We start from the raw sequence: 19,255 nt of genomic DNA on the forward strand, positions 1-19,255 counted from the left end.
AACAGAACACTGAGACTATCACAGAGCAGGTGCATTTATATGGAAACTTCATTAGACACAGGTGGATTATATTTACCATCATCAGTCATTTAGGGCAACATTGGATCATTCAGAGATCCCCAATGAACTTCTGAAGTGAGTTTGCTGCACTGAAAGTAAAGGAGCCAAATAATATCGCACGCCCCAATTTTCCGTTTTTTATTTTTTACAAAAGTTTAAAATAAGCAAAACATTTCGTTCAACGTCACAATTGTGTTCCACTTGTTGTTGATTCTTCACCATAAAATTTAAATTTTTTATCTTTATGTTTGAAGCCTGAGATGTGGGAAGAGGCTGAAAAATTCAAGGGGGCCGAGTACTTTCGCAAGGCACTGTACATACATACATACATACATACATACTGTGAGGTAGCACGGTCGGCTGCGCAGCAGAAGACACGGGATCCAGGCATTAAGGTTCACAGCACATGGTTTTAATGTCCAAACAAAAGTCCACAACAATATACATGTGCCTCTCCAGCAGAGAACTCAGGGAGTTCTGTTCACTCCCTCACACCCGGCACACCTGCCCTTGTTCCTGTTTCCATTTAACCCTTCCTTCAGCCTGTAGGGAAACAGCATTAACCCTGGAGTGGATTTACTTTCTATCATGGAGTGAGCACAACCGGGGCGAGACATACCGGCCGTCATAGATAACCCCGGTCACAGTCTCACATACCCCCCCCCCCCCTCAGTTCAAGCGAGCGGGGTTGAACTCCCGCCATCAAACACGGGCCGCGGGACAAGGCATCGGCGTTGCCCTGCAACCTACCGGCCCGGTGTTCAACCGTAAACCGGAAGTTCTGCAGAGAAAGGAACCACCGGGTAACCCGGGCATTCCGTTCCTTGGCGGACCTCATCCAGACCAGTGGAGAGTGATCCGTCACCAAGCGAAACTGCCGTCCCAGCAGGTAATAGCGTAGGGACTCCAAGGCCCACTTGATCGCCAGGCACTCCTTCTCCACTACGCTATAATTCCGCTCGGGAGGCGTGAGCTTCCTACTTAAGAAGGTGACGGGGTGTTCCTCCCCCTGAACCACCTGAGACAGCACTGCCCCCAGGCCGACCTCTGAGGCGTCAGTCTGTACTATGAACTCCTTCCGGAAATCAGGGTGTACAAGAACGGGCTGTCCGCACAGGACCCCCTTCAGGGCCCGGAAGGAGTCCTCGGCCTGCGGAGTCCAGCGCACCATGACGGACTTCTTGCCTTTGAGAAGGTCCGTCAAGGGGGCTGATAGTCCCGCAAAATCCTTTACAAACCTCCTGTAGTATCCCACGATACCCAGGAAGGCCCTAACCTGCTTCGTGGTCAGGGGTCTAGGCCACTTCTGGATCGCCTCAACCTTGTTAACTTGGGGCTTAATCACTCCTTGGCCTATCACGTAGCCCAAGTAGCGGGCTTCCGTGAGTCCCAACGCACATTTCTTGGGATTGGCTGTCAAGCCGGCTGTTCGAAGCGCGTCCACCACCGCTTGTACCTGTTCCAAGTGGGTCTGCCACTCGGAGCTGTAAATAATGATGTCATCAAGGTACGCTGATGCATGCGCCTGGTGGGGTTCCAGCACTAAGTCCAACAACCTCTGGAACGTGGCCGGAGCGCCATGTAACCCAAAAGGCAAGACAACATAGTGGAAGAGACCCTCTGGCGTAACAAAAGCGGTTTTCTCCTTGGCGGACTCCGTCAGTGGCACCTGCCAGTACCCCTTGGTCAGGTCGAGCGTGGTAAAATATCGCGCCTGTCCCAGCCTATCAATCAGCTCATCCACCCGGGGCATGGGGTAGAGATCGAACTTGGATATTTCGTTCAATCTCCTAAAGTCATTGCAGAACCTTAAGGAGCCATCGGGTTTTGGTATTAGGACAATCGGACTAGCCCATTCACTCCGGGATTTTTCGATGACCCCCAGGCGTAACATTGTCTTTACTTCCTCCGATATGGCTTGTCGTCGAGCCTCCGGTACCCGGTATGACTTCAGGCGTACCTTCAGGTGGGGCTCGGTGACAATATCATGTCGTATCAGACTGGTCCTACCGGGCAGCTCGGAGAAGACATCGGGGTTCTGCTGAACCAACCGTCTGGCCTCTCGCCTCTGAGTCTTGGTGAGGGCTTCTCCAATCCTTCCGGTTCGTCCTCTCCGGAGGTCGCTGGAGCCGGATGTGAACGACCCGAAGAGGAGGGAGGTGGGGAAAAAACAGCCATCAGGCTTTCCCGTTCCTGCCAAGGTTTTAATAGGTTGACATGGTATATTTGTTCAGGTTTCCGCCTACCGGGCTGCAATACTTTATAGTTAACCACCCCGACTCTTTCCTTTATCTCGTAGGGGCCTTGCCACTGAGCCAGGAATTTACTCTCCGCCTTGGGGATTAATACCAACACCCGATCCCCGGGTTTAAAGGTCCGCACGGTGGCTTGTCTATTGTAGCGGCCGCTTTGCGCGGCCTCAGCCTCCTGTAAATGCTCCTTCACAATTGGCATGACCGCGCTTATGCGGTTCTGCATACCCAAAATGTGTTCAATCACACTTTTATGGGGGGTGGGCTCTTGCTCCCATGTTTCCTTTGCCAGGTCCAACAATCCCCAGGGATGTCGCCCGTATAACAATTCAAAAGGCGAAAACCCCGTGGATGCCTGTGGCACCTCTTGTATGGCAAACATCAAATAGGGAAGCATCATATCCCAGTCTTTCCCGTCTTTTGAAATCACCCTTTTGAGCATGGTTTTCAGGGTTTTTGTCAGGTTTCCAGGTTTTCCAGTTCTCTTTTGAATGAGCTTGCCCTCAGTTAACATGGAGTTTAAGGTTCTGTTGCCCTACTTCCTGTCCAGCTGCTTAAAAGGCCGCCTCTCAGCCCAGTCCAGTGCCTGAGTATACTGCTTGCTGTGTGCTCCTGCTTTGCTGTTTCTACTTCCTGATTGCCTTGGATTCTCCTGAAACTCTACCGACCGACTCTGGACCATACCCGGTTTTCTTCAAGCTGTGCCCGGACTCCGTCTGCCGTCTTTGATCAGCACTCTGCCCGGTTCGTAACCACTCTGGACAATCATCCCGTACGGACACTCCTGGACTATACCACTTGCCCCTTGTGTACCGGCTGCCGCACATTTAGGCCTTCCGGGGTTGATTGCCGGACAGTCCCTGTACAGGGGTTCGCTCTGGTGGTCTCCCTGGGGGAGTCCGGTGCGTGGCCCCGGGAATCCCCTTCGCTCCGTTTTGTGTGTTGTTTTACTGTGTTTATTCCCGTTGTGTATCTACCGTGGTGACATATTATATAACATCTTGTACCAAGAACTCGTCTCTGTTGTCATTGCCCTAACGCAATCGAAATCCTCAGAACATACAATAGTATTACATTATACTCAGGCCATAAGAGGATTTCGCTGGGGCAATGACTGAGACACGAGTAGATCAGCTCTTTTCCATGATCAACTCCTTGCAGCAGGAGATGGAGGCGGTGCAAACTAAACTCAGAGATGTGGAGGCACAGCTGGGCCATGATCACCAGGTACTGGGTCCGGCTATTCAGGATTTGCAAGTCAGAGTGGAGGCTCAGGAAGCCGTCCCCACTACGTCCGTATCAGCTGCCGGTATGCCTAGGTTACCCCCATTCCGTTTCAATGGTGATCGTAGTCAGTTTCGTGGATTTGTGAACCAATGTATACTGTTTTTTGATGTACATGCTGATTATTACCGTTCTGACCGGTCCAAAGTGTTATGTATAATCATGTTATTAACCTCACGAGCACTGGCTTGGGCTAATCCTATGATAGAGAATCGGGACATCCGTTTAAATCACCTGGATGACTTTCTGAACGCAATGGCGCAAATGTTTGATGATCCGAATCGCCGTGCTACCGCTGAATCGGCTCTCCTTTCCTTACGTCAGGGAAAGCGTTCTGTCGTTGAATACGCCACTGAGTTCAAGAGGTTAGTGGTAGACACCGACTGGGGAAACAATGCATTATTGTCTGTATTCAGAAAAGGTTTGTCCGGTACCATCAAGGACGAGTTAGCTCGTTCCGAATCTCCAGGGGAGTTTGAACTGTTTCTCCAGCACTGTGTGCGTATTGATACCCGCTTGACGGAGCGTAGACAGGAAAAATGGGCAGCTGTAAACCGTGTAAACAACTTTGCGTTTCCTTCTAGAGAACCCGCTCTCAGGACACCACGGGAGGCCGAGGACGTTCCTATGCAAGTGGACTCTCTGCAAAAGCGAGAGACCAACGAACGTCGCGAACACCGGCTCCGTGAGCGTTTGTGTTTCTATTGCGGTCAATCGGATCATTTCTTGATCGACTGCCCGAAACGTCCGAATCGCCCAAATAAGGTATTGGCAGCCATGGCAGAGTGTGACAACACGGACGCAGAGTCCGATATCTCTGAGGCAAGTGGGCACTTGGATGCGGTATTTCCCTTGACTGTAATGTCAACCTCACCGAAGGACTCAGAAGGGAAATATACCCATTGCTCGCTCCCCATTCAGATCCGGTGGGAGGGGCATCTAATACCTACCTCTGCAATGATAGATTCTGGGGCAGGGGGAAATTTCATGGACTCCTCTTTTGCCAGGAAACACGGTATCCGGACTCAGCAAAGATCCTCACCGGTTACCATGGAGACGGTAGACGGATCTCCGTTAAGCTCTGGACCAGTGGATCGGGAAACAGTACCGCTAGAATGCGTGATGAAGCCAGGTCAGCAGGAGACCCTTGTTTTCATGATAATTTCTTCTCCTCATTTTCCGATTATTTTAGGTATTCCGTGGCTACGGTCTACGAATCCGGTCATCGATTGGGAAACTAAGGAAATAACCTTCCCACCGCAGAGTGGTCCGACCATTAGTCCAACTGTTCCGGTTCCAGTAACACCGAATGCGGAGGGCACTGTACAGGTACCTGTTCTACCCCCGGTTTATGATGACTTTGCTGACATATGCGACAAAAGAAAAGCCGATCGGCTTCCCCCGCATAGACCGTATGATTGCCCCATAGACTTACTTCCAGGGGCGGAGATTCCATTTGGCCATGTCTACCCGTTGGCGGCACCTGAGCTAGAAGCACTAAAAGAATACATTGATGAGAGCCTAGCCAAGGGATTTATTCGCCCGTCTACCTCACCAGCAGGGGCACCCATCTTTTTCGTGAAAAAGAAAGAGGGGACTCTGAGACCCTGTATTGACTACCGGGAACTGAATAAAATAACCATCCGGAACCGGTATCCGTTACCGTTGATTCCTGAGCTATTGGAGAGGGTCCAACAGGCAAAAATATTCACCAAATTGGATCTCCGTGGGGCATATAATCTACTTCGCATACGTCCCGGAGACGAGTGGAAGACCGCGTTCCGATGTCGGTATGGACATTTTGAGTACCTAGTGATGCCTTTTGGACTTTGTAACGCTCCCGCGGCTTTCCAACATCTAGTTAACGATATTTTTAGGGATATCATGGACCAATTCATGGTGATTTATCTGGACGATATCCTAATCTTTTCTGATTCCTTACAGGAACACCAGGAGCACGTCAAGACCGTACTTACCCGGCTGAGGGAAAATCACCTGTACATTAAACTGGAGAAATGCGAATTCCATTGCTCACAGATACAATTCTTAGGGTATGTCATCTCTCCTCAGGGACTGAACATGGAGTCTGGCAAGATACAAGCAATTCTGGACTGGCCGGAACCGGGTAACGTCAAAGAGGTACAACGCTTTGTCGGTTTTGCCAACTTTTACCGACGTTTTATCCGTAATTTTTCAGAAATCGTTCGTCCCATCACTCTGTTAACCAAGAAAGGACAGAAGTTTGTGTGGTCCGCCCAGGCCCAGGAAGCCTTCCATCGTCTCAAGGTTTGTTTTACCTCAGCGCCTATATTGGTACATCCGAATCCCGCACTTCCCTTTATCGTGGAAGTCGACGCTTCCGACTACGCATTAGGGGCCATCCTTTCTCAAAGGACTGGGGACAAGAGTCTCTTACATCCGTGTGCTTTCTTTTCCCGCCGGTTGTCCCCTGCAGAAAGGAACTATGACATTGCGGACAAGGAATTGTTAGCGATTATTTCCGCTTTCAAGGAATGGAGACACCACTTACAGGGAGCCGCGCAGCAAGTGATAGTACTCACAGATCATCGTAATCTGGAATTTCTTAAGTCTGCCAGGTGCCTGTCTCCACGGCAAGCCCGTTGGAGCCTATTTCTTAACCAATTCAATTTTGTCGTTACATACCGTCCAGGTTCACGTAATGGGAAAGCTGATGCCTTGTCCCGAATCCACGCCGTGGACTCCGTGCCTGGAACCCCGTCTCAGACCGTGTTATCGGATGCCAATTTCGTTGGAGTAATCCAGGACCAGGACTTGTGGAAGGACATCAAGCTGGCCTATGATGGTGACGTATTTCTTGCTGCCCCCCCGAATGATGTAAGTCTTGTTCTTCGGAATGGTGTGTGGTTGAGAGAGCGACGCATTTATGTCCCGGAGGCCGTAAGACTTCGGGTTCTCAAGTTGGTCCATGACTCCGTGTTGGCTGGTCATAGGGGGGTACAGAAGACGCAGGAATTTCTGAGCCGTTTTTTCTGGTGGCCTACCTGTCTAAAGGATGTAAAGGACTATGTCCACTCATGCATGGTTTGTGCCCGGTGCAAGGTCCCTCGTGTGGCTCCTACGGGACTCCTCCAACCGTTACCCGTGCCATCTCGCCCTTGGGGGTCTATCTCCATGGATTTTATTGTGGAGTTGCCAGTCTCAGGCGGGCACAATACCATCTTAGTGGTGGTGGATCGATTGACTAAAGCTGCTCACTTCATTCCGTGTACCGGTCTTCCCTCAGCCGCAGAGACAGTGGATTTGGTTATCCAGAACGTATTCCGATTGCATGGGGTACCAGACGAGATCATCTCTGACCGGGGCGTGCAGTTCACGTCTAGGTTCTGGAAGGGCTTTTGTACGGCACTCCAGATTGATGTCTGTTTGTCTTCTGCATACCATCCTCAGACAAATGGGCAAACCGAACGGACGAATCAAACCCTGGAACAATACCTTCGATGTTATGTCAGCCATCTCCAAGACGATTGGTTGAAGATGCTTCCGTTGGCGGAGTTCTCCTATAACAACACTCAGAGCAGCTCCACTAAGGTAACGCCCTTTTTTGCTAACTTGGGTTATCATCCGAATGTTTTGCCTAGGTCACCGGTTGCGGTTTCGGTGCCGGCGGTGGAGGACAGATTGACAGAGCTTCGACAGAATCTGGAGGTTCTAAAGGACACTGTGGCTACGGCCCAGGAGCGTTACAAGAGGTCGGCAGACACTCACCGGAAACCGGCACCCATGTACAAGGTAGGGGACTCTGTATGGTTATCCACCAAAAACCTGAGATTGGGTGTTCCTTCGCAGAAGCTGGGACAAAAATTCATCGGTCCGTTTAAGATCACCGGGATCGTGAGCCCTGTGGCCTGTCGGCTACGGTTGCCGCACCATCTAAAGGTACACCCGGTCTTTCGTGTCTCTCCTCAAACCTGTCTCCCCTAATACGTTTCGTGGTCGTGTTGTGCCTCCTCCTCCGCCTGTGATGGTCGACGGCGAGGAGCAGTTCGTGGTTGAGGACATTATTGACTCCCGGCTCCATCGTCGTCGGCTTCAATATCTGGTACGTTGGCAGGGGTACGCCCCCGAGGACGATTCCTGGGAACCGGTGGGTAAAATTCGGGCACCCCGGAAGATCGCTCAGTTTCATCGACGGTTCCCGGACAAGCCGGGCCCTGATCCGTCCTGAGGCCGTCTCTGGGGGGGGGAGTAATGTCAGGTTTCCAGGTTTTCCAGTTCTCTTTTGAATGAGCTTGCCCTCAGTTAACATGGAGTTTAAGGTTCTGTTGCCCTACTTCCTGTCCAGCTGCTTAAAAGGCCGCCTCTCAGCCCAGTCCAGTGCCTGAGTATACTGCTTGCTGTGTGCTCCTGCTTTGCTGTTTCTACTTCCTGATTGCCTTGGATTCTCCTGAAACTCTACCGACCGACTCTGGACCATACCCGGTTTTCTTCAAGCTGTGCCCGGACTCCGTCTGCCGTCTTTGATCAGCACTCTGCCCGGTTCGTAACCACTCTGGACAATCATCCCGTACGGACACTCCTGGACTATACCACTTGCCCCTTGTGTACCGGCTGCCGCACATTTAGGCCTTCCGGGGTTGATTGCAGGACAGTCCCTGTACAGGGGTTCGCTCTGGTGGTCTCCCTGGGGGAGTCCGGTGCGTGGCCCCGGGAATCCCCTTCGCTCCGTTTTGTGTGTTGTTTTACTGTGTTTATTCCCGTTGTGTATCTACCGTGGTGACATATTATATAACATCTTGTACCAAGAACTCGTCTCTGTTGTCATTGCCCTAACGCAATCGAAATCCTCAGAACATACAATAGTATTACAGTTTTATTGAAACGCTCGACTAAACCGTCCGTTTGAGGATGATACACAGACGTACGCAACTGCTTGATCTGGAGTAGCCGGCATAGCTCTTTGGTCACTTTAGACATGAATGGGGTCCCCTGATCCGTAAGGATCTCCTTGGGCAACCCCACCCGGCAGAACACAGCAAACAACTCCCGAGCTATAAGCTTTGCTGCAGTATGTGTGAGAGGTATCGCCTCGGGATACCGGGTGGCATAGTCAACGATCACTATGATGTGTTGGTGCCCTTGAGCGGACTTTACGAGGGGCCCCACCAGATCCATCCCTATCCGTTCAAAAGGGACTTCTATAATGGGTAACGGTACCAAAGGACTGCGAAAATGGGTCAGGGGTGCGGTAAGCTGACACTCCGGGCAGGTTTCGCAGAACTGTTTTACCTCCCCAAAGACCCCGGGCCAATAGAACCTTTGCAATATTGGCTCCTGCGTTTTCTTGACCCCTAGGTGGCCACTCATCAGGTGTTTATGAGCCAAGTCGAGGACCCGCCGGCGATACGGCTGGGGCACCACCAACTGTTCTACCCCCACGCCCCGTATTTCATCTACCCGGTAGAGTAAATCTTGCTTAAGAGCGAAATGGGGGTACCTTACCTGGGCACCGGGCAGCTGTGCCACCCCGTCAACTACTGTCACCCGACTCCGGGCATGTATTAACGTAGGGTCCTGGAGTTGGGCTGTCCCAAACGTATCCGGGGACGCCTCCAACTCCGGGATGGGCTCGACCATCTCAGCCTCTCCTGCCAATACCTCTAGGGGTGACCTATCGGGTTCACACTCTGTCCCTATCATGGTGACCCCTACGGCAGGCGTCCCGGATTCAGGATTGTAGGGCTCAGGTCCCGGACTGACCAATATCTGAGGGGACTTAGGGGGTCCCCTCCATAAAGTCCAAAAATAGGGCAGATCCCTTCCTAGGATCACGTCATAAGGAAGAGTGTTAAGAAGTCCCACCTCATGTTGCACCTGACCGCAAGGTGCTGTGATGGTGACAATCCCCGTGGGATAGTCTCGGCGGTCCCCATGTATGCAAACCACCCCCACGGTACGTCTTGTGGCCTTTTACTTTAGCCCTCAAGGTGGATCGCACAAGGGTCACTAAGCTTCCGGAATCCAACAATCCTGTAACCGGACATCCATTCACCTGTATTTGGCACAAGTGGGGCTCCGTCTCTGGGGAGACCAGGTCAGTGGTACACACCACCTGAGCATACATTGAACCCCGCCGGGTAACCCCACAATCCATGGTCTCCGTGGTGAGTGGACACTGGGCTTCCATATGTCCCACCCGCTGGCACCGCCAACATCTAATGGGGACGGAAACCCCCTTGACGGGTTGTCGTTTAGGGTACAGAACCTTCTGGACCTCAGGAATGGCGGCCGCGGCCTCAGACGGGACGGTAGGGGACTCCTGCACCGTTGTCAGCGGTGGGTCCTTGGCCCTAGGCTTGGAGGGGCCGGACCGACGGGCGGTACGCAAAGTCTCAGTGTCCCGTATCAAGTCCTGCGTAGCCACATGCCGCTCTACCAGGGACACTAATTGGTCCAGGGTACTCGGGTCACCCTGTCCTACCCACCGTTGAACGGTGACGGGTAAAGTGCGCACAAAACGATCCACTACTACCCTTTCCACCATTTGCGCCGGGCTCAGAGTGTCAGGCTGCAACCACTTTTTTACAAGATGCAACAAGTCATAGGCCTGGGAGCGTACGGGTTTGGCTTCCTCATAGAACCACTGATTTACCCGCTGAGCCCGTACATAGGTATTCACCCCCAACCGAGCCAGTATTTCGGCTTTCAGGGTCACATAGTCAATGGCGTCCTCGGTACAGAGGTCCAGGTACGCTTTTTGGGGTTCCCCCGTCAGATAGGGTGACAATACCTCAGCCCACTGGGGGGTCGGCAGCTTTTCCCGCTCGGCCACCCGCTCAAACACCGCCAGGAACGCTTCCACATCATCCCCCGGGGTCATCTTTTGCAACGCTTGTCTCACCGCTTTCCGGACGCTGCCGTCGTCACCCGGTCCCGGGGTTGTTGCTGCCGGTCCGGCACGGATCGACTTGGCCAGGAGAACCATCTGTTCTTGGTGCCTTTTTTCCTCCATTTGCAAGGATTGCTGCTGACGTTCCAACGCCCGGAGCAGGTGTGCATTGGTCTGTTGCTGCTGTGCATTAGCCTCTTGTAGCTGTGCATTAGCCTGTTGTTGCTGTGCATTAGCCTGTTGTTGCTGTGCATTAGCCTGAGCCAGCTGCTTTAGTATGTCCTCCATGGCGTCACCGGGTTTGGGCTGTAGTATAGCCGCTCGAATCCAGGACATGTGCTACTGGGTCACCAGGGATGGATGCTACACCTCACCGGCTGTCATGCCCGCCGATTCTCCACCATATGTGAGGTAGCACGGTCGGCTGCGCAGCAGAAGACACGGGATCCAGGCATTAAGGTTCACAGCACACGGTTTTAATGTCCAAACAAAAGTCCACAACAATATACATGTGCCTCTCCAGCAGAGAACTCAGGGAGTTCTGTTCAGTCCCTCACACCCGGCACACCTGCCCTTGTTCCTGTTTCCATTTAACCCTTCCTTCAGCCTGTAGGGAAACAGCATTAACGCTGGAGTGGATTTACTTTCTATCATGGAGTGAGCACAACCGGGGTGAGACATACCGGCCGTCATAGATAACCCCGGTCACAGTCTCACAATACATACAGTGCCTACAAGTAGTATTCAACCCCCTGCAGATTTAGCAGGTTTACACATTCGGAATTAACTTGGCATTGTGACATTTGGACTTTAGATCAGCCTGGAAGTGTGAAATGCACTGCAGCAAAAAAGAATGTTATTTCTTTTTTATTTATTTTTTTAAATTGAGAAAAGTTTATTCAGAGGGTCATTTATTGTTCAACCCCTCAAACCACCAGAATTCTGTTTGGTTCCCCTAAAGTATTAAGAAGTATTTCAGGCACAAAGAACAATGAGCTTCACATGTTTGGATTAATTATCTCTTTTTCCAGCCTTTTCTGACTAATTAAGACCCTCCCCAAACTTGTGAACAGCACTCATACATGGTCAACATGGGAAAGACAAAGGAGCATTCCAAGGTCATCAGAGACAAGATCGTGGAGGGTCACAAGGCTGGCAAGGGGTACAAAACCCTTTCCAAGGAGTTGGGCCTACCTGTCTCCACTCTTGGGAGCATCATCCGGAAGTGGAAGGCTTATGGAACTACTGTTAGCCTTCCACGGCCTTGACAGCCTTTGAAAGTTTCCTCCCGTGCCGAGGCCAGGCTTGTCCGAAGAGTCAAGGCTAACCCAAGGACAACAAGGAAGGAGCTCCAGGAAGATCTCATGGCAGTGGGGACATTGGTTTCAGTCAATACCATAAGTAACGTACTCCACCGCAATGGTCTCCGTTCCAGACGAGCCCGTAAGGTACCTTTACTTTCAAAGCGTCATGTCAAGGCTCGTCTACAGTTTGCTCATGATCACTTGGAGGACTCTGAGACAGACTGGTTCAAGGTTCTCTGGTCTGATGAGACCAAGATCGAGATCTTTGGTGCCAACCACACACGTGATGTTCGGAGACTGGATGGCACTGCATACGACCCCAAGAATACCATCCCTACAGTCAAGCATGGTGGTGGCAGCATCATGCTGTGGGGCTGTTTCTCAGCCAAGGGGCCTGGCCATCTGGTCCGCATCCATGGGAAGATGGATAGCACGGCCTACCTGGAGATTTTGGCCAAGAACCTCCGCTCCTCCATCAAGGATCTTAAGATGGGTCGTCATTTCATCTTCCAACAAGACAACGACCCAAAGCACACAGCCAAGAAAACCAAGGGCTGGTTAAAGAGGGAAAAAATCAAGGTGTTGCAGTGGCCTAGTCAGTCTCCTGACCTTAACCCAATTGAAAACTTGTGGAAGGAGCTCAAGATTAAAGTCCATATGAGACACCCAAAGAACCTAGCTAACTTGGAGAAGATCTGCATGGAGGAGTGGGCCAAGATAACTCCAGAGACCTGTGCCGGCCTGATCAGGTCTTATAAAAGATGATTATTAGCTGTAATTGCAAACAAGGGTTATTCCACAAAATATTAAACCTAGGGGTTGAATAATAATTGACCCACACTTTTATGTTGAAAATGTATTAAAATTTAACTGAGCAACATAACTTGTTGGTTTGTAAGATTTATGCATCTGTTAATAAATCCTGCTCTTGTTTGAAGTTTGCAGGCTCTAACTTATTTGCATCTTATCAAACCTGCTAAATCTGCAGGGGGTTGAATACTACTTGTAGGCACTGTACATACACATATACTCAGCTTTATATATTAGATTGGGGAGAAGGTCATAAAAGACTCTATGAGGGGCACTTGAGTATTACATATACATATATAATATGTCTCTCATCCTGGTATATAGGTCCCCCATCGCTTCGCATACATAAAAAATTAAAAAATTACTGTATACTTGCCATCCTTTCTCTCTCACGGTGTCCTCTTGAGATGTCGCAGCGCTTGATGTCACTTCCATTCTCCCCCAGTTACACGCGGGAGTCAGCTGCTGGAATATTCACTGCTCCCCACATCCTGGATTATGAAAACTGCATTGCGATTGGTTGTTCTGATTAAATGTCAGGGGCGTACAGAACAGAGCATGGAGAAAAAGCAGGGTACTTGTGACAAATGTAGTTTATATCGGTCACAAGGTCAGCATGGTGGGGGACCACCCACTTCACAATGATGGAGGAGCTGGAGCCAGAAAGAGAATTAAAAAATTAACCAGTGAGTATCTGTGGCCTGGCTGGATTACTTTAGAGAAATTATTAGACTTACAGGCAGTTTGAAATGAATTGTTTCCACGATAACCATATTTAAGGCCCAAACTACGCCATATTTATCGCAGATTGAATTGTGATGGAAGGACATGTTATCAGCCTGCTCCAATTAAAGAGGCTGTCTGGTACTGTTATCAATACCAAATCGGTGGTGGTGTGACTCCCAGGAAACCAACCAATCCGCTGTTCCCAGTATCAGTGGCCAGTTGTGATCCGTTTTGGAGCTGAACAGTTCTAGCAGCTGTATAGTGGCTGTGGTTGGGTACTGCACATACACCCCTGCTTGAATTAATAAAAGCATTTCTGTAGTACCCCGTTGCAGCCAATATACAGCTGATGGATCTGTGCTGTTCTGCGCTGCAACTAAGCACATCCGTTCAGCGCTGCTAAAAGCTGGTCGGGGCTGCTGATTGTCGCACCACCACCACCGATCTGGTATTGATGACCTATCCTAAGCATATTCAATCAATAAAAAAATTACCCGATAACCCTCTAAAAAAACAAAACCGCTTTCTTATGCCAAGGGTTGAGCAGTTGGTCAACAGAGCTGTGTAATCTAAGGAGGCAGCACTAACAAACGTAAGAGGAAAGTCTGTAATAATTATATATTTATAAGTGCCACAAAATCCCTGCCACAAACTAAAATAAATATAAACTATTAACAGATTTAAAAAGGATCTTTCACCAAATTTTTAATGTTGGACGTGATACAGGATGCAGAGTGGAATAATTTATATTTTTTGTTAATTTTGCCTGTCCATTGCAGTGATATTAGCAATCAAAGCAATTGGCACCTAATAAGTTATTTTTTAAGTCCAAGCGGGTTTTATTACACATTTTATACTGGGGGTGTGTACTTCCTCTTCCTATGTAAGTTGCCCAATCATACACAAGCTGCAACACAGCAGAAAAAGAACAGCCCCCCCCCCCCAGCATAGCTTAGGCTTCTTAGTGTGGGAGATGTAAAGATACAGCTCTGATCTCCTGGTCTAACCTTCTGCATATGTCAATGTTAGGAAAGGGGCAGTGCAGCTGAGGTTAGCTGTGTCTTCTATCAGTGCGCTCCTCTCATAACACTGTCAGCTCTACTGTACTGCTGCATTCCCACACTGCCTGTCTGGAGATGAGTAACTCTTATGTCTGTTGTGCTGAAAGCCAAAAGCTACTGAGTGTGAGATGTAATGACGCTCAGCTCTGCTCTAACTGTGGAGGGATTATAAGATGTTATGCGTACAACAGACATAAATATCACTCATTTCAGGACAGGCAGAGTGGCGAAAAATCCAGATCTGCCAGTGCTAGGATAGTAGGAGAGCTAAAGGGTTTGTAATCTGGTACAACTAAACTCAACTGTACTGCCCACCCCTCCCACACTCATGCAGGAGATTAGACCAGGAGATCAGAGCTGTATCATTACATGTCACACTGAGAATAATAACCTATTGTGGGGGCGTGCTCTTTTTCTGCTGTATTGCTGCCTGCTTACGATTGGATAACTCATACAGGTAGAGCAAGTACACACCTCCAGTAATACCTAAAAGCTCCCATTTGGACTCAATAGAAATTAACTCACAAGGTCCCAAATACTTTGATTGCTAATATCTTCGTAACCGAGAGCCACAACCCCCCCCCCCCCAAAAAAAAAAAAGTTTTACACCACTCGGCAGCCACTATTACATTCAGTGCCAAGTTCAACATGAAAACTTTGCTGAAAGGTCTACTTTAGGCTTTTTTTTTATTTGATGATCATTCGTTTTCACTTTTTTTTTGTAACACATGCAATTTTATTTACAGAGATGTACATATTGTAAGAAAAAAGGAGCAACTATTGGCTGTATTGTCAAATCCTGTAAGAGAAATTATCACTATCCATGTCTACTAAAAGCTGATGGCACGACAAATCCAATTGTATATGTGTAAGTGACTTTTTTTTTTCAACTCCATGAGCATAATTGCATGTGTATTTTGTCTTCAATCACATCATCAACAAACACTAGTGACCTCGTATTACTGGAAACCATGCATGCCCAGCCATCACACTGCATCCACCATGTTTTACAGAGTATGTGCTGTGCTGTGAATCATGTTCCGTTCCAAGCCTTATCCATACTTTCTTCTTCCCATCATTCTGGTACAGGTTGATTTTAGTTTCATCTGTCCAAAGAATGTTCTTCTACAACTGGGCGTCAGATGTTTTTTGGCTAAGTCTAATCTTTTATAATTTGTAGGCTGATTAATGGTTTGCATCTTGTGGTGAACTCTCTGTATTTGCTCTTATGAAGTCTTCTATTGATGATAAACTTAGATACTGAAACACCAACTTCCTGGAGAATGTTCTTCAGTTGAGAGGATGTTGAAGGGGGTTTTCTTCACCATGTAATGGAGTCTGCAATCATTCATCACTGTTGTCTTCTGTGGACGTCTAGGCGGCTTTGCATTCCCAAGCTCTCCAGTGTGCTGTATTTTTCCATAATGTACCAAGTTATTGATTTGGTCACATCTTACATTTCTGCTCTCTCTCTGATGAATGTCTTATTTTTTTTTTTTAGCCTAATGATAGTTTTTTTTTTCACTTCCATTGAAAATTCTTTTGATAGTTACTTGTGGGTTCACAGCAACAGCTTCCAAATGCAAAGGCCACACCTGGAATTAACTCCAGACCTTTCACCTGCTTAATTTATTATGGATTGAGGGAATAGCCTATGCAGCCCATTAAAGAGCTTTTGAGATAACAGTCCAATTATTTTTTGTTCCTTGAAAAAGAGGCTGCTAAATTATTATTAAAGAACTGTAATTCCTAAACCTATACTCCAGTTAGGATGTAGATACCTGAGAGTCTCCACTTTAAGCTCATATTGATTATATAAATGTATCTTTGAATGTTTTGGTAAATAGCTAAAATACTAAAACTTGTGTCACTGTCCAAATATTTCTGGCCCTAACTGTATAACAAGCGGATTACAGGTTCAGCTTCAGAAACTTATGGTGGACAAAAATGGCCAAGTAAAACAACAAAAAGTACATGTATAGAAAAGCTCAGCAAGCTCTTTGCCAAGTGAATATTGTTTGTACCACCAAAAATGACTTGACATTTCTTTTTAAAGGACTTGTTCCCTTTCAGAAAACTTTTTCACACTGGTTCAATTTGTTGTAAAAAAACAAGCAAACAAACAAACAATACTTTACTTTCGTTTTTTGGAGCAAGCAATGTGTCTCCATTGCTCTTATTGTTGCCTGCAGCAGTAACATCACATCGACAGCACTGCAGCCAATCCCTGAGTTCAGCTACCTACGTCATCTACATTATAAGAGCTGCTGAGCTCAGTAATTCCTTGCAGCGCTGTCAACGTGACCTATATTGCTGCACCATATACACTGTCCCTGGAGCAGCATCGGAGGTAGCTCAGGACCTGGAGATTCTAAGTAGAGGGCAGTTTTCTGAAAGGGACAACCCCTTATAAAGGGAATCTAAGAGCAGCATAATGTAGGGGCAGAGATCCTGATTCCAGTGGTGTTTCACAAAAGGTGCTTTCACATCAGCGTTTTTTCAAATGCGACATGACTTTTTTTTGCCACAAAACCGGATCCTTTACAAATGCGTTGTCACTTCAATGCATTTGCAATGGAATCGTGGCAAGATGCAGTCACATGCGGTTGCGTGCGGCACACACTGGATCCGTTGTTTTGTGGTATTTTATCGTGTTTCAAAAATGCTACTTGTTGCGTTTTTGAACTCGGTGAAAATACTGCATGTCAGTGGATCCGTTAGATTGTGGCAGTACCTGCAATGTATTTCAATGGGAGCCGGATCCTGCAGCACCGGAAGTCGCCGGATCCTGATAGACAGGATCCTGTTGTCTGTACTGAGCATGCCCAGAAAGCAGCCTGGCATGGTCAGTACAGAAATCTCTCTCTCTCTGACAGAATACCAGGATGGTGGAGGGGTGAGCGGGAGTAATAAAGATGGAGTCCCTAAGTGTGTCTGTGTATTTATTTCTAATAAAGTATTTTTTCTCTGTGTGATGTCTTTTTTTAACTCTTTAATGGCCGGGTCAAACTTGGCCTGACGTTAAGAATCTCGGGCTTTATACCAGCTGGTAAAACAAAACTGGTATTAACTCCTTATTACCCAGCATGCCACCTGCCACCAGGGCCACTGGAAGAGTTGGATACAGCACCAGAAGATGGCACTTCTATGCATGTGCCATTTTCTGGGGTGGCTGCAGACTGCAATTTGCAGCAGGGGAGAGGCCCAGAAAGCTTTGGTCACCCTGCGCTGCAGATTCCAGTCCCCAGCTGCCTAGTTGTACCTGGCTCGACACAAAATTGGGTGAAGTCCACGTCATTATTTATTTAATTATTTCATGAAATTCATGAAATAATTTAAAAAAAAAAAAAAAAGGGCTTCCCTATATTTTTGGTTCCTAGCCGGGTACAAATAGGCAGCTGGGGGTTGGGAGCAGCCCATAGCTGCTTGCTGTACCTGGCTAGCGTACAAAAATATGGCGAAGCCCACGTAATTTTTTTTTTTTCATTTTTGGGCAAAAAAATTTAAAAAAAAAGGGCTTCCCTGGATTTTTCATTGCCAGTAAAAGCAACACCAAGCAGCGGGGGTTAGCAGCTAGTAGCTGCTTGGGTTACCCTTAGCAATAGAAAATGCAGCGTGAGCCCCCCTCTTTTTTTTTTTTTTTTACTTCTAGCCCTAGGGTTAGGGTTATATGTTTAGGGGCTTTTGTTTTGTTGGGTTTTTTTTTAATGAATGTAAAAAAAAAATAAAAAATCGACATGAGCTTCGCCCATCGAGCACCCGAGCATGTTACTGCTCACTTATGCCTACTCCTGATCACACAGCCAGCAGAACAAGTAATCAGATCAGCTGACTCCAGTGTCGGCCGATTACTTGTTCAGTGTAGTGCTGCATCCATCGCAGTGTGTGCGGGCTGTGAAGTCAGCTGAGTTCGGCTGGCACTGGAGTCCACTGATCTGAACTCAGCTGAACTCCTGACCACACAGCCCGCACATGGTCACACATGATCAGCAGCAGGCAGTGACTGCTGTTATCCTGCATCCATCACAGTGTGTGCGGGCTGTGAGATGAGGAGTTCAGCTCCCGATCAGCTGACTCCAGTGCCAGCCGATAAATTCTGTGTCACGCTGCATCCATGATCCGGTAAAATAACAATTGCGGTTGCATGCGTTGCACATTCAATCCACAGGATCCGGTCATATGTGGTTTGCGGGTTTTTTGTACTACAGGCAAAAAACGCTGATGTGAAAGCATCCTTACTGGGCTGCTTAGTGTAGTTTTGATAAAGTCACTGTTTAATCAACTAAAGATCATTACAGGCCTACTTGGTGTGCTGCCAGGGAGCCCAGCATATTCATGAGCTCTGTATAACTGCTAGATTGTGCAGCAGAAAAAACATTGATTCTATCAAAATGACAGCAAACATCTCAATAAGTGACACATCACTGGAATCAGGGTGTCTGTCTCTACATTTTGCTGCTCTCAGATGAGGTAGCAAAATCCTGGTGACACATTCCCTTTAAGTCCTCATTTTGCTGCCATACAAATGCATTAGAGAGCTGAATGTACAGAGCTATTCTCCACGACCTTGAAATGAAATTCCACTGCATTCAAAATTATTATTCAAAATTGGATTAAAGTGTTAAACTATGTGCGCACGCTGCATCTTTTTCTGAGTGCATCTTGAGAACATCTTTTTATCCTGTGGTCACAGAAACGCATGAAAGAACACATGCGTTTTGCGGCGTTTTTGTTCATGCGTTTTCTATGCTTTTTTTTAAAGGAGAAACAAAAAATGATAGGATAATTTATAGAAAAATAGAACGAATAGATATGCACATGGTCAAATATGTTGGTACCCTCATTTAACCCTAGGACGCATACCTGGTGCCTCGCAGACCTGCTAGGTAA

At 48.0% G+C, this 19,255-nt stretch overlaps 1 protein-coding gene across 1 annotated transcript in view; it reads left to right on the forward strand.

Moving 5' to 3' along the window:
• LOC142292137 (uncharacterized) overlaps positions 1–19,255 on the forward strand; it is a 154,444-nt gene that overhangs the window by 79,369 nt on the left and 55,820 nt on the right. Inside the window, exon 3 of the mRNA XM_075337283.1 lies at positions 15,112–15,233. Within this exon, the coding sequence (XP_075193398.1) occupies positions 15,112–15,233 (122 nt within the window). The remainder of the gene's footprint in view (positions 1–15,111; positions 15,234–19,255) is intronic.

This window comes from Anomaloglossus baeobatrachus, chromosome 2 (genome assembly GCF_048569485.1).
Source record: "Anomaloglossus baeobatrachus isolate aAnoBae1 chromosome 2, aAnoBae1.hap1, whole genome shotgun sequence".
Classification (NCBI taxonomy): Eukaryota; Metazoa; Chordata; class Amphibia; order Anura; family Aromobatidae; genus Anomaloglossus; species Anomaloglossus baeobatrachus.